This window comes from Branchiostoma belcheri, unplaced genomic scaffold (assembly GCF_001625305.1).
Source record: "Branchiostoma belcheri isolate BF01 breed outbred unplaced genomic scaffold, Haploidv18h27 scaffold106, whole genome shotgun sequence".
Classification (NCBI taxonomy): domain Eukaryota; kingdom Metazoa; phylum Chordata; class Leptocardii; order Amphioxiformes; family Branchiostomatidae; genus Branchiostoma; species Branchiostoma belcheri.
Window position 1 is genome coordinate 581161 of NW_017802447.1, and position 15985 is coordinate 597145.

General features: G+C 41.5%; 1 protein-coding gene across 2 annotated transcripts; it reads left to right on the top strand.

The window, feature by feature from the left end:
* Positions 1–207: 207 nt before the first annotated feature.
* Positions 208–15985, top strand: LOC109478835 (wings apart-like protein homolog). 2 transcript variants are annotated; one of them, XM_019780656.1, is made up of 17 exons: positions 208–382; positions 1978–3861; positions 6090–6152; positions 6605–6637; positions 6965–7108; positions 8451–8587; positions 9599–9710; positions 10218–10451; positions 10806–10917; positions 11381–11484; positions 12109–12355; positions 12919–13034; positions 13303–13452; positions 13829–14015; positions 14226–14314; positions 14586–14681; positions 14988–15985. In XM_019780656.1, the coding sequence occupies exons 2-17, from the start codon at positions 2056–2058 to the stop codon at positions 15051–15053; spliced, it is 3696 nt and encodes a 1231-aa protein (XP_019636215.1). In that variant the 5' UTR covers positions 208–382; positions 1978–2055; the 3' UTR covers positions 15054–15985. The 2 variants fall into 2 exon arrangements, with proteins under 2 accessions (XP_019636215.1, XP_019636221.1); XM_019780662.1 differs by lacking the exon at positions 6605–6637.

Consider the following 15985-nt stretch of genomic DNA (forward strand, 5'->3'; position numbering starts at 1 on the left):
TCATTTGAGCTTGCATGCCTGGCGTCCATTACGGGAAAATCTATTGGCTAGCAATAAGCAGGATACATAGTACAATAACGTGTTAGCTAAATATGTCTTCTGAATGTTTAGCACGAAATGTAGAACTTCAGATTCTGCCTGAAACGGTGTAGAAAAATAACCGTTATTTTCCCGCCATCTATGGAGATGAGGGTCACGAGTTCAGCCAATGGGAGGCTCCGTTACATCTTCAAATCTAGGTCGGAGAGGGCGCAGGCGTCATCAAGATGGCGGACAAGTTTACGAGGAAGATTTTCTTTTCCGCCGAAACAATTTCCATTTCGCACGATCGGTGGTGTCTGCTGGCCCTCTGAGGCGCTCAAATTGTGGATTTAGTTGTCAGGTAGGTCAGCATTTATATCTGAACGTTTCCCTGTGTGTTTCTCTGTCACGATTTTTACCACAAATGATGCCCCTCCACGGCTCACTAAAACCCAGTCAGGATATTGTGTCGAACGTATCATCTTCACAATGTGGATGTGGAAATTCCGGCAGTACAGCCGCCCTAAGTCACTTCCTCTCCTCACAGAAACGCTTAGAAGTCTCCCTTTGTATAATTCTGACCAAACTCGTCAAAGTTGGGTTTATTTTGGGACGAATTTGAGGCCCGGAAAGAGGGGAGCCACGTGAAGCGCCAACATTTTTACGACCAAACATCGCCCTGTTGTTCTCAGACAAGAGCATGTCATGTCAGATCGACAGCGGCAGGACGTTTTTGGTCAGGAATTTCTCTATCAAATGTTCAAAACAACATCACCAAGATCACTACTAAAGCATCTTTAAATCAATTAGGGCAAAAATATTCCTCATCCTCTGTGTATTTCGTACAAGATCGGAAATGTTTACAATTTGTGCAGGTTATAATTAGGGCTATTCCAGTAAAACCAATCACATCTAGGAAGCAAGATCTAGTTCTAAGTCTAGAAAATCTACAGATTTTCAATTTGTATGAACAATTGTGCTTTAAAATTAGTTAGACAGCCTGCATAATTGATATTTTCATTTTTCCTTGTCAACCCACCCCTCCTGAAATTGGCCTTAGGTTATTGTTGACAAAGAAAGAGACGTGAAGAGAAGAGAAGGAGACAGTACAAAAGGACAGTATTGCGCTTCACAAATAAATGTTATTTAAGAATCTCATTTAGGTTAAGTTGATGAAATGTTTTTTGTGATGATTTTCACACAGTGTGCAATATGGTTTCATGTAATTCGTATGTTAAAGTTATGGTGTCCTAAAAATACTGTTTTTCTAAGTTTAAGTACTGTACTGTAAATTGTACTGTACATGTATTTGCATTTGAGCAGCTTTTGAAGTGTTTTATTTATTTTAAAGAGATGAATTATGAAATTTGTCAACAAAAGTGTAGAAGAAGTAAATAGAAACTAAGCTGCACCTTTTTTTTTATAAAAGGAAGTTCAGGAACAATAAGTTGTTTTATTTCTCTGAAAGTGAAATGACTAATATTGTATCTACACAAATACGTTAAGGAATATATCGAGAGTATTTTATAAGAGCATAATATCATAGATCAGGCCTTGAGTTACACACTGCAGCTGCTTTTGAAGGTCGCTTCATCCACAGAGTCTGACCAGGTGACCTGTATCAAATTTACTGTGCAGATGTTCAATGTTTTCCTATAGCAGGTGATTATAAATCATTCCTGTCTGTCAGAAAATATCAAACCGACCAGGTGTTTTGTATGATAATTGCCCAGAAAATTGCAGAATCTCTATTTGGTAACCTTTTGGGTTTTTTTTTGGAGGGGGGGCATTGTTAATTTTTTTTAAATGTTATTTTCCTGTTAGATATTGGCATTCATGGTCTCATTTTGAAACATGCTGCTTGTAGTAGAAAGTACCTGCTGAAGAAAAGACAAGACAGTTGTGATTACAAATACCAGAGTATCAATGCTTAATTCTACTTTTTTCTTCTTACAGTATCCCGAAGGACAGTGTTATTCTAGAAAGAAGGCAGCATATCTGTTTGGACTGTTGTAGGTTGGGATAGGAGTCACCATGCCACGCTACGGCGTCAAAACATACAGTCGGGGAGCCAAGCCCAAGGTGGAAGAACCCACCAGTAAGTTTGACCAGGTATTTGGCGGTGATTCGGGGAAGCGTCCTTTGGCAGCGAAAGCCTCCTCCAAGACACAGAAATGGGGTAACACGACGTTCACTGCCGTACGTATGACGCGGAGGCACAACGTAGAGAACGAACAGCAAGTTGAACACAAGCGAAGGCGGTTGAATAGCGACGACCCTTTCAGTTTTGACAGCAGCGATGATGATCACTCTTCTCGAAGGGGGCTGCGGACTTCGCCCCGCAAGAATATTCCAGCGGAGGAGCATTCGTACACGTCGCTGTGTAAGCCCGCTCCGCCGAGTATGGGAGAGCATTCGTATACTGCCCGATCTGTGCACAAGCCGGTACAGCCCAAAGCGACAGGGGATCATGCATATGTTTCCATGCATAGACCTCCAGTTCAGAGTGTAAAAGACGACCACACTTACCTATCCTCGCCTCAGAAAAAGCCTACCAGTGACCACGCGTACTCATCTATCCAGAAGCCTTCGGTGCGAAATGCGTCGGACGATTATTCTGATCACTCCTACGCACACCATGTGACAACAACCTCAGTGTTAACACCGCAGCCAAAGGCAGTTTCTCTGAGTGAATCTGCCGATCATTCGTACGCAGCTCATTCCAAGCCCGTGGCGACCAAGAACGCGCCCAGCGAACATTCATACGCTGCTTCTTCTATGAAATCCAACGTGTCAAAAACAAAACTGAAAGAAGGTAAGGTGACGGCAGAGTTATTGTTTGACCGGGCCGTCGCTGCAGTTTCCAAATCCAATCAGGCAGCTCAAAACTCTCCCAAGGACAATTTTGATATGCCATCATCGATATCGCGTTCAAAAGTAAAAGAGACACCCGCAGCTAAAGTTGAAGACGACCCATTCATTTTTGCCTCCCCGAAAAAGAATAGTGTCAACTCAGGGAAAGACGCTTTCGATTTTTCAGACTCCGAGGATGGGCTTTCGTCAGATTCAGAGAAAAAGGAACAGGGTAGACCGTCGTGGAGTGGATTAACGAATAGCAGTAGTGCAGTCTCCAGTAATTCAAACTGGGCACGCACTTGTGTTAAAGTGGATTCAAGTGGGGTAGGGGCAGGCAGCAGCAATAGCATGACCTTGGACGAGAGATGGGCAAGCATCACCAAGTCACGGCCTCCCGTTAGGTCGTACACCTGGAACAGTTCGCAGTCCTCGGACGACGATGAGTCCCCGAAATGGCCCGGCCTTCCCCAAACAAGGACGATATCCGGGGGACAGCCGAGGGTCCGAATTGTGGTGGGTACGGCTAGAAAGGCAGCTCCAACTACGGCTAGTACATCAACAACCAGTACTGCAAGTATACCAGTGTCTTGTGTTAGCAGCAAGGTTGGTGCAACTGTTGCCAGTAAAAGTACCGTGTGTACGACACAGGCTCCTGTTGCCTCAGCAGCCAACAAGTCACAGACAGCTCTGAAAGCGTACGCTTCGAGACTCTCGTACGCACCATCGTGCGACGAGGGTTCATTACCGTCGTCCTCACAGAGTTCTACAAGCAGCAAGTTGTCGTCATCACAGCCGAGTACGAGCGGCTTTGCCTCTCTGTCGCAGCCGAGCACCAGCAAGGGTAGCCAGGGCTTGCCGTCCTCACAGTCAAGTGCACGAGACGAGGACCCGTTCGGGTTTGATGAAGAAGAGCTTCCCTCGCGGTCCCAACCAACTGCTAGTGGGGAACCCAGGAAGCCACGCAAATTCTACAGCCCTAAAAAGGTGAGTCTAACCCAGTAATATCGTAGCTATAAGGACCAACACCCATAAATGGCTCTGCTTTGGTATTCAAGTTTTGTTTCTACTCTCACGTTTGAAGGCTGCACTCCGATTTCAGACATTCTTTGAAATATAATGAAACTTGATAATTCAATTCAATCTGCTAACATTAATCTTTCGTAGATGTCAAGAATTATCAAACATGGTTGACTTTTCTGTAGTAACTTTAATCTTGTTATGTATGCAAATAGCTAAAAGCTTATTTCCAAGAAACTGCCTGATTATTGGGTCTTTGAAGTGAAATCTGTACTCTCCAACTCCAAGCAGAGGTTTAGACTGGAGATTGTTTTTTTTTTCTTTTCTTAGCTTTGTAGCCTCTTGTATGATTCTGTTCCCTAGTAGTACTAGTAGGGGGAATCTCAGCCACTACTTGAAACATGTAATGGTAGGAAATGTAAAAAAAAAGCAAAAAAAAAAAAACCTCCTGACCACAACAGATTTCAAATTTCTACTTATTTCCAGCTTTCGAGTTAAGGGCTTAGGATACCCAAGCAACCACAACCTGTAATTGCAGAAAAGATGTTGACAAAAAAATGTAATCATAAACAACATGCAAATTGACAAGCTAGGAGTGTAATGTAATTCACATTTTGCAGGTAACAGAATTATTTTGATCCCTGACCAGGGAGACCAAGGCCCGATTTAGACTAGAAACGGTATACCGTTTCGAAACGGTACGAAACGTTTCGCCACAGAAAACGGTTCGTCTTTAGACACAGAGGCGGAAGCTTTTCGGGCCGCCCGTGGCGCAGGATGTTTCTGACCCACAGTGACCTATGATGACCTCCCCGAGCCGCTTCTACGGTTTGTCTCATTGGCCTTACGATACTTGTGTTTTAGGGCTTTGAACTTCACCCAAACTTTGGGGTGCGTATTAATAAAATACCCCTCAGCCGCCAGCCCGTCCACAAGCATCTGTATGCCCTCCCTATTACGCGAGGTCTCCAAGCGGGATTGTATAGTTTGATCGGCCCACAAGCTGATCAAGCAGCGGATCTCTTCTTGGGTCCAGACCCTCCCCTGGCCTTCTGCCATCCCTCCAGACATAAAGGATGATGAAAATTCGAGAAATACATGATATAAAATGGCGAAAATGGACACAATCGAATATGGCGCGAATCTACCAGAAAATGGACGTGCGCTGGCTTATTAGCATGTGATTAGCATATAACACGTGACCTGGTTTACCGTTTCAAGAAACCCTTTGACTTTAGACCTAGCAAAAAGCGTTTCGGGCCCCCCGCTGAAGGGTTCTGAAACGGTCGAAAACCACGATGGAGGTGGTTTTCGGAAACGGTCCACGAAAACCCAAAACAAACCGTTTTTTCCTCTTTAGACCGGGAACGGTTAACCGTTCCGAAACGTTTCCCTAGCCAAAACCCCTTAAGCGTTTCTAGTCTAAATCGGGCCCAAGCTGGCTGACCACACTGCTAGCCAGAGCGGGTGTTCTGATCATTAAACGGCTCATAAACATTCAACAATGGAGCTCTTCAATTAGCCCCCAGAAATTACTAGGTTGAACTCTCCATGTAGGGTTAGGAAGAGAGCAATCGCCATATTTTTTCTTACTCCTAAGTTACAAGTCGGTTTGGAAGAGCAGTGCGTTGTATGTGTAACATATCATTGTCATATTTATTATTTTCACATATTTTAAAGAATTGTTGAACAAGTAAGAACAACTAATGGGACCTTTCTTTGGAGAAACTGGAGCAGACGAATCAGAAAACGAAGAACTGAATTGGTCTGGTCTAAGATAATCTAATTGACTTATGCATATTCATAACACGGGAGGTTCATTTGCAGTTCATGATGTAAAAAGTTCATCTGTATGTCGTAAACCCCCAAAGGAATGTAGTGAACACTCCCCTTTGGGTATGGAAAAAGCATGTTTATTTTAAGAATGCTTTTAGTCATTACACTTGAATCTGTATAATGTATACCATATTTCTGTTTTAGGAGGAACAGAAAGTTTTGTGTGCATGTGCGAAAGAATGGTACCATATTCGTGGTGATCTCTGCACTTACATATTACCCTTTGCATCAACTTTTGACCTCACATAAAAATTCCTGGTCCCAGGATGGTGTCCAAAATTAGTTTAATGTCTTCCTCAGTCCAAGAGGAAATGGTAACGGTGTCCTAACAATAGCTGCTTTGTTCTTTTTCCTTGCAGTCGCCTGCTAAGGTGAGGTACAATCCCCGCCCATGGCAACCAAGCACCTCCGAGAGCTTTGACGTAAGTTCATCTCCCTGTTCTGCCACACAAATGGAAGGACTTGGTTCTGGAACTCGTTGACCTAAAAGTAAAACACAAAGTTACAACATGGAAAATCCTAACAATCTCTAGATACCATTTACAAAAAATTTCCTTTGAAGCTTGAATTTGATCTTTGATATGTTATTTTCTCAATGCAAAATGTGGATAGCTGAGCTGAGAGAAATTCTATAACAAAGTATCAGAGTCTGTTTGGGAAATAATCCAGAAAAAGAGATGTCTAGTTTTGAATGGCTCCAAGAAAAAGTTTTAGAATCAAGTTCAAACCTGGGTTTATCATTTGTGATAGGGATGTATTTTGTTAGATACATGTACATTGCTTCCCTGGAGAGATCATTTTAGTATGAATTTTTCAAAGCACCCATCAATATTAATTCCTGATTAACATGGAGATGTTTAAATTTGCTCCAAAGCCAACTCTGATGCCCCCTCCTCCCCCACCAAAGGTAAGGCCGTAGTTCCACAGATTAATTCTGGTCATTTGACATGATAATGTGACGGCAAAATGAGCTTGAAATTTCTGTGAAGGTGGTTCATTGTTTGTATTCAATATGACCACTTCTTGATAGATTACTTTCTTTCTTCTTTTGAATGCAGTGTACAGGGTATTATGTGGTATAGCAGGTATTATTTAATTAGCATAGTTTGTCATATGATATGCATTATTTTATGCTTTCTTTCAGGTTTGCCATTATATTTCAGAAAATAAATTAACTAATGATATTGTGAGATATTGCGTGGATAGTCAAAATTATTTTCCCCACTTATGACAGGACGCGGAAGTTTACGAGGTTGACGATGATGATGATGATGAGCCTGCCACCGCGCCCCTGCTGCTGACACGCAGAACGTCGGTGGCGCAGCGTTCCCACCATGCACCAGTCACAGCGCTGAGGGTTCCTCGCGAACAAAAAGAGGTACATCTCCGAGTATACCAACAAATTTCTGCTTCACGTTCTTCTCTTGCTAATATCTTTACTCTTTGAGATCAGCGTTCTAGCCAGCATCCGTCTTTCCTTCATTTGATGGAATTTTGTTGCTCACAAACAGACAAAAATTTTGCTAAATCTGTTGTCTTTGACGGACTAAAATCAGGGAATAGATATAGATAAAGAGATTTCCTTCAAGTTCAACTGAATGTAGTAGTCAACCAGCAATATTTATCCCTTAAAATGCAGGAAATAGCATTTTAGAGGGTCAAGGCTTCAAAATTATCACTGGAACTTTCGGAAGCATACCCCCAGACACTCCGAGGGGCACGATGCATCCTGCCTTGGGCGTTCGACCAGATTCAACGTCCAGCAAAATTGAGATGACAGAAAAAAATTCAGGCTAGCCAGAACACTGATGTGATGTAGTGTTGATTCCACATTTTTTATTTCAATGGTATTTCTATTGTTATTGGTGTATTTACAGTTGTAATGAAATTCCAGACATGTTTAGGGTATTCCACAATGCAGAAAGCCTAATGAGCCATTAATGATTGATAATGTGGAAAGTCCATTGTGTGAAAAGGTCTTGTCTTCCTCCATGGTTAATTCCTGTATTAATGGTCCATATGGTGCTGTCAACAAAGACTTAACCCTCACAAAAGCACAGAGAACTTCCCTAGTGGGAGAGAGCCATGCTGAATTAACAAAGGGAAAAAGTCAACAATGTCTTGACATTTCAGTTCTTGGTACATTACGGTAGCTTATTTGTGGGATATTGATTGATGTGACTGTACCTCTGTCAGCTCTCAGATGTGAGCACCTTTTTTGAATTGAAAAGTGACTACAGGGCTGTCTGTGTTGGTATTAGCCAATAGATAAAGCATTGTGATTCACTTCAATAGGTGACGATTCACTGACGAAGGAGATTGTTACTTATTATACTTTTTAATGGTTGTACTGTAAATCTTGAAATGATGTTTCTGTGGTTTACTTTTTGCTTCAACCTTACCACCACAAATTCACGACACTGCAAATACGTATTTCAAGCTCAAACTTCCTTAAACCTCCTTTCCTCTTCTATTAAAATGAATGAATTTACTGTGCCTCTATCAGCTCAAGATGTGTGCATCATTTTGATTGAAAAGTGACTTCGTGTTTTTTTTTGTTTTGTGTGTCATGGGACCCTTTTGATGCATAGGTACATTATTGTACATTTCACCATACAATTTATGTTATTCTGAGCCATCTTGTGACCTGTGCCTTTTGATCTATATTGAACCATCTATTGCCTTGTCTCTGACGGTTGCCGCCCCCCTCCCCCTCACAGCTGTACACTGTGGTGAGTAATGTGAAGAACTATAATGACTGTATAGAGCTGGGAGAGAGCCAGGAGTTCTTGGATGACATTGAATACCTGCTGGATGGACTCAAGAACACAGAGAGTGCTGGAACAAGATGTCTAAGGTAAGAACACTTTTTCTGAACTATTTTTTGTAGGGGAAGAAACTAAAAGTAGTTCCCAGTCCTGACTTCAAATTCCCAGTATTACTTTTTATTAGCAAAATCCATGTACAGTGTCAAAGAAAGTAAAGTAAAGCAAGAGAGAACATAAAACTACTGTCTATGTCTATGTAATTCTATGTGGTGTTTTTTACCTCAGTTTTATACTGAACTTGAGTTTATACTTTATTGAACTGTAAATTTTTTCTCTATGGGGATGTTGCTTTTTAAAACATTGCTTGGAACAGAAGTAGGTCAGTATGTTGTGTTGCACCTGAAATTTAAGGCCCTGCTCCTGTATATTTACCTTGGAGGCACGATTATATGTGTCCTTGTACGCACCATACATGTGTATTTCTTCTGTGCATACATGTATGTATTATTCAGTAGTGGTGGTTATACAGGGTCATAATAAGAGCACTGTCATTTTTCAGGTCTGTATAATAAATCATACTGCCAGAGTGAAACTGGAAATATTGTTGAAATTATGAGACAAGCCAACAACAGCTTCTATGATTCATGAATTCACGTCTTAAAATAAAATCCAGTTATGAAAGATTTTCCAGGTTCATTAATTTACTGCATGTGCGTATGATTTTATGAAGACATCAATAACCCTCCAGGTATTTGAAGACATACATTACTGCTCTAATATAACTTTGTGAGTTGTATGTCATAAAAAATTTCAGGGCAAATTCTATTTTAGAGAAAGTCTGACTAGTCCTAGATTTTCTGCTTGACACTTTAATGACTCGGCCATACACATCAAAGCTTTTATTACCAGATAATTACCTCAGAAATTTTGATGTTTTACATTTTGCACTTGCTTTGACTTCTAACATTTTGACCTAGAGCATTAGATTTAGAATGATAAGATTGGTTCCAGACTGGTATTTTTGTCTCGTGTGTAAATGAATTATAAGTCTCTGTATAGTGTGAGATATACTTATTTGTACTCTTTGTGTGTTTTTCCAGTTTGATCAGTCTGGCGACCAAGTGCTTGGCCCCGATCTTCCGCCTACATTTGCGAGCAAACAGCACGATCAACAAAGTGTTTGGGGAACTCCAGGACGCTGCATCAGATCCGGTGAGCACTGGTCATGTTATTACAGAAAATATTGTTGGAGACCAACATTTTAAGTGTATATATGTCTGAATTTTTATAGAAAGGAAGAAGAGCAGGTTTTTATTTGAACTGTTGGTTCTTTCTCATTTATGGTTGCCTGACTATCAAGTTGTGTTTGCCACCATGTTGGTGTCCCTATCTACATTGCAGTGAATCACAGGTAGTGCTTGAAATATCACCTGCACATGCAGGTTAGTGCAAGTTGGAGGCTTGGAGCTGAGGGGGTATTTCTGATGCAGACAATTTTCAGTGCTACCTGCACCAGTACATTAAATGCCAGTGCAGGTATGAAGAAAAAGGATTTCGAGCCCTGGTACTCTTATTCTGCAATCCATTACAATGCAAATATGGATACCAGCATGGTGGTCAGCACATGTCTGTTGCATTAATATATAAATGCTCTATACCCTATGGTTGGTACATTTGTAGGATTGATTTTGGTATTGTCTGTATCCTGTACTGTTGCAGGCCCTGTCCCTGTGCACAGCCCTGCTGATGTACATGTTGAGTCGTGACCGGATGAACATGGACCTGGACTCCACCTGTCTGCAGCTCATGATCCAGCTGCTCAGTGTGGACGCCCAGCCGGCCGAGCCAACAGGCGGGGCCGTACAGGGGCGCGAGTACAACAAGATTAGGGAGAAAGTCCAGCAACTCTGCGAAAAGACCAACAACAAACATTTGAAGATGAACACCATTTCTGTAAGTTACTTGTTCTGTTCAAACATTGTCTTTCTTTGTGATTTGCCTTTTATCCAATGCCTTAGAAAAATAGTTCTAGCCATCAAGGTATTTATAGTTTATTCCCCACACTTGAGGAAAATTGTTCCTTCTCTTTTCCCATCATGTGATCGGACACCTTTCCAAAAGATGTCACGCTTTTGGTGTTAAAATTTTTGCAGTGGGGACGGATGGTACATGAGGTATTCTGCATTTGCTAGCAAATGTTAACTTTCTAGTGTTAATCATGGAGAATTGATGTTCATCCCAAAATAGCAAATGGAAGTCTGAGATAAATGGAAACTCTGAGATAAATGTGCATTATTTTTTCCTCAGGCGGGTTTGCTGGCCATGGAGTGTCTGCTGACCTTGACCTCTAAGCGTGCAGGTGACGCCTTTAAGGAGGAGGTCAGGAAGTTGGGTGGTCTGGACCGTCTGGCAGATATGGGTGGGTATCACACCAGGGTTTCCTCTTGTCCTGTGGTATCACGGCAGGGTTTTCTGTAGTTATGTTGCTAAATGTGCTCAGTATTGTTGACTGTAAGAAATGCTGTAATTCCAAGCTTTTCTTGGCTAACAAACCTAGAGAAAACAGTATTCCTTCATTCCATTCATTAAAAACTTAGGGCTTTTCATTTTCCACTGCTTCCAAAGAAGAAATCAAACCCCACATAAGTAACATGCATGTAGATGTAAAACCTTACTGTAGACCAGCAGTGTAGTGTAATCCTCATTGTTCTTTTCACATACAACCTGTGACATATATACTCATTCACTGTATGTATGTCATCACTTGTTCACTTATAATCTGCCCACAGGAACAAGTCTGCAATAAACTATCAATATCGATAGCAAGGTCTGAATTTCAAGAACTATGTAATGAGTTTTCTTGCCTACTGTGTGTTCTGTAGTGATGGGTTGTGAGGCGTGCCTTGGTGATGGAGAGAAGAAGCCAGACGATCCGGCCATGCTGCGGCTCAGGAAGATGGACAGGTGTCTACGGGTGCTGGAGAATGTAAGTCACAATGTTTCTGTCAATCAAACTACTAACTTCTTAGAAATGGAGGATATGTCATACTACTCACTCACTATCCAGTTTATCGTCTTGTTCCTCGTCTTCCGAGGTTTAGACGATGCTGTATGTTATACCAACAAAATGCGTTATAAGTTGAATGGCTGCCAAATTTCTATTGGAGGATTGTCAAAGAGTGATTGGGGTTGGATTAAGATGTTTATAGTTGCCTTTTTGTTTTGAATTTTTGCCAAATTTCAAATAAAATTTCTCTAAAAGGCAAAAAAAGGATGATCTGTGTTAACATAGTCAGTATCAGTAGAATTTGTGTAAGATTACAATTCATTTATTTACTCGCATATGTTTAACGAGTATCAAGCACAAAGCACAATTGCTTATATAAAGCCCTCTACTCAAGAACATGAATATAAAACAAGAGCAAAACCCAATACAATGCTACTGTATTATTGAGATCAAATGTTAAAACTTGGAGGATGAAAATTTCCACCTCAAAAATGAGGTTGTGCTTGCTTTACTTTCTTGACAGAAGGGCAAAGAAAAAATTGTGGCAATATTTAGCTGTCCTGGGATTAGAACTCACACATCTGTATCCAATTTTTGTCCCAGGTGACATTCATGAACACGGACAATCAGGGGTACCTCCTCAACTACAAGTCTGCGGAGCTGGTGGGCGCTGTTGTTCGGGCGCTCAAGTCCTTCACCAAAATGTGCGAGCACTTTGCAGACGACGACTCGCTCCCGCTGAACGGACAGCATGAGGACGATGACAGCGTGCTGGCCACGCCGGGCACGGTCGTACGCAGCTGTCTGCTGGCTCTACTCAGGGTGCTGCTCAACCTGACTCATGACAACGGTAGGGAACAGTAGCACGTCGGCTGAATGTACTGCACCTGCGTGAAACCAGTAATGTATTGTACATAGAACTGCGACAGAACGTCTCATATAAGGTTGTATTCGTGCATATAAGGTTAACATCCTGTCTTTAGTTACAAAATGTTATGGCAACAGGCAAAATTCTGATGCAACGTTGACCAAACATTCAATGAAAACTGTGAAAAATCAGGGTTTTGCACTGGCGTAGTACGTTTTGCTGACATGTGGGGAATAGTCCAGTTCAACAATTTCTGCTGTATTGAATTATTACTGTGGTATGTTTTTAAATCCAAGAAATTAGAACCAGTAAGTCAAATTGGTGTTTTGTCCATGCAATATGATGGGGCCTGGTGCCTATTAAGAAATATTGAACTATGAATATCATCTAGAACCATAAACAAATGATAAAAAGTTGGCCTTGTGTACTGAACATGTTAGATATGCTTTAATGAAGCCAATTATTGCAGAGTGTATAGACTGACTACCAGTAGTACAACCAGTACATTGCATTCTTATATCTGTTTGTCTGTTTTTGTTCCACAGAGTGGGGTAGCACCAAGGTGGGAGAACAGCCTGGCCTGCTGAAGACAGCTCTCCTGTGTGTGCTGCAGGCACCACAGTACCTCCCTGCAGAACAACGCTTTGACATGCATGTACTGGTGAGTTCACTCAGCAACCAATGTCCCAACAATTCTTAAACCGTGGAACTTTTTTTTGCTATGCGCTGAAATTTTAACGAGAAAAAACAAATTTACTGGTACATGTACATATAGAGCATTTTGCCAACAAACATGCTGAAGTGTTCTATTCTTAATCCATGCCATGTTTTGAGATCACAATGAATCAAAATAGGAGTAGACCAGAAAAGATATGTGTACAGACCAAGTGTAGGTGAATATGCTGTAAATGTTAATTTTTGTCCTCCAGGGTTTGGGACTGCTCATCAACCTTCTAGAACACAGTGCCAAGAACCGCCTTCTGCTGACGGAAACGCGAGCTCCGTTTGCGTACGATTCCGTCGGCACCAGTCCAGAGCGTCGAGCCGTAGAAACCACCGCAGTGGAGGCTTTGATTAAGGTTAGTGACTAGGGTTTTGGGTCATGGGGAATTTTATTTATTTATCTCTAAAAGAAAAGGAGTCCCAAAGCCTTTGTGAGACTGTAGGTATTGGGTTGTTAGTCCACAGTGTCTCCTACCATTGCCTTTTTCTTCCTCAACCAAAGTCAGGTACCCATTTTATATCTAGTAAGAGTGAGGAAATCCATGAAAAGGGCCTTTCCCAAGGACACAAGGTCTAGCCTGAATGCAAGGAGTAGAACCTGTGACCTCTCAATCTCGTGTCTACTAGCTTAGCCATTTGACCGTTTGATGCCATCTATCTCTAATTGTCGTTAAGCACTTTGTACATTTGTGGTGTTTGTTGACTTGTTTTTGTTGTGCGTCCCTCCTGCAGTTGTTCTTAGACAGAGAGGCGGCCGCGCGGGAAGCTGAGGGGACGACAGAGCAGGCGGAGCAGAGCGGGGAGTGGCGTGTCACGGGAGACGGGCTGGAGTGGGTGAGCGGGGACAGTAAGGAGGAGGAGGAGAAGGAGGAGGAAGAACCCAGCTCACAGGAGGATGAGAAGGATGTACTCTCAAAAGGTAATGTGTGGAAAAGACAAGGGGTCCTTCCTAGTAGTTCGAGCCCATATAGTAAAGCTCACAAAATAAAGTGCCTTGTCACCATTACTATTGTTGTTGTTTGTAATATGAAAGATTGCTGCTGTTGAGGATTTGTGTAAAATTGCTGTTGCCTGTAGTTCTCAAAGTGAAGGTCATCATGTGTATATGAATGTCTCTTCCCCACCACAGCACTTCACAAAGCAGGGAAGCACATGGAAGACAGTATTGTTTCGTCCTACGTAGCACTGCTGCTGGGGTGTTTTGTACAGGAGAGTGAGGTTAGTACTGTCTATACACTTTCTGAAGTTTCCATCAGAATCATCAATTACAATGTGGAAACATGCACTTACACTAGCAGATAGACACACAGACAGACAGACAAGCATTAAAGAAACTTCACTCCCTTGGGGATCTGTGCAACAGCCTAGTGGGTAGAGTGTTCGCCATGCATTTGGTAGATCTGAGTTCCATCCTCATCCAAGTTCGATTGTGTAAGTTGGTGTATCTGTGCTGTGTTGTAAGCTGTGGTTTATTGCCCCCCTCCCATAGGGTAATGTAGAGGCAGTGAGGCAGCATCTTCCCAACGGAGACTTCAGCAGGATGGTCACCATGCTGAAAAAGTTCCTGTCCTTCATCAGTCTCACGGTAAGAATACGCCAGCCATTTGCAGTACTTAGATAAGGTAGAATTTGTCTTAAAAGTTATGACTAGCAATGTATTGTAATCAAGAATGATTTCAAAGGCCAAAACATCTTTAGTTTTGCTTGTTTCTTTGCTTAGAAGGGTGTGGCATCTCAGACCCTCTTAACTTATTAATTTTAAAGACCATTACCATGATTTGATGCCATAACTTAATCATAACACCATATATGTTATAGGTACGATAGTGTGACATCTAAAAGTATGACATGGAAAAATAGCTCATGTTGCATTCCTTTGTTGCCTTTCCAGAACGCTGTTGGAAACAAAGGTGACATGAAGATAGCTCACATCATCGATGTGTTGGAGGAGTGCTAGCCACTGCCATCTTACCTGTACATATCTTTCTATACATATAATAATACTCTTCTCATGGGAGTTCTGTAGCTATGCCCCAACTACTCCGATACACAACAAAGAAATATGGGACCATTTTTGACTACTGGCCCTAATGGTAATGTGACAGTGTACAGACAAAAAAAACTTATAGATGATCATTGTTGATTTTGTAGCTCAGATGACACATTCCACCCAAATGTAGAATAACTTCACCGAACACATTTTCACTCTAGGTACAAATGTTTTGTTTTTTTCCCGTGTTTTTTCGTACATATGAAGAAAAGTCCATTCAGGGTGTGGAAAGTACTCTATATATATTGGTACGTTCTTGGAGTGGGGAAACATTTCCTGGCTGGCTTCCTTTCTTTTTTGGTTTGGTAGTCATTATGCCATAACTGTTAACCTATATACCCCGGCACCTTGGATAACAAAAAGGTACGATCCACAACTGAGGGGTCGCTAAAAAAAAACGTGCAGGCCAAATAAACTTTGAAGACAGTGGATACATTATTACATTGTGTTACAGTAGTATATATGTTGTAGTATATCTATGTATATATCTATAAGATCAGGAATTTTGGTTCATATTTTATGTGTCAAAATCACAGATATTGACATAAACCAATGTGTGATACCTACTTCAGTTACAATAACCTGTGTGTATGTTATATTTCATAGTACATGTATTACCTGAGGGATTTGAACCGTAAACCCCTGGTTTTGATGCAGACATGTTGAAGATACTGCCAGACTTACACAATTTGTGCTTGTGGATCTAAAGAATGCCCTTGATGGTATGAAAGAACACTTCTAACTTTTGCCAGCTTGGTGGTGTTTCCCCAATAAAAGTTGACTTTGTGACAAGATATATTTATATGTACAATTGCTGGGTTTGGGAAAAATTGTTCTGT

What these genes read in the sequence shown, in the direction of transcription:
- LOC109478835 (XM_019780656.1), top strand. Translation starts at nt 2,056, where the DNA reads ATGCCACGCTACGGCGTCAAAACATACAGTCGGGGAGCCAAGCCCAAG. An exon ending in CAACCTGACTCATGACAACG is followed by an intron (nt 12,356 to 12,918) that starts GTAGGGAACAGT and finishes TTTGTTCCACAG; the next exon opens with AGTGGGGTAGCACCAAGGTG. An exon ending in TGTCCTTCATCAGTCTCACG is followed by an intron (nt 14,682 to 14,987) that starts GTAAGAATACGC and finishes TTGCCTTTCCAG; the next exon opens with AACGCTGTTGGAAACAAAGG.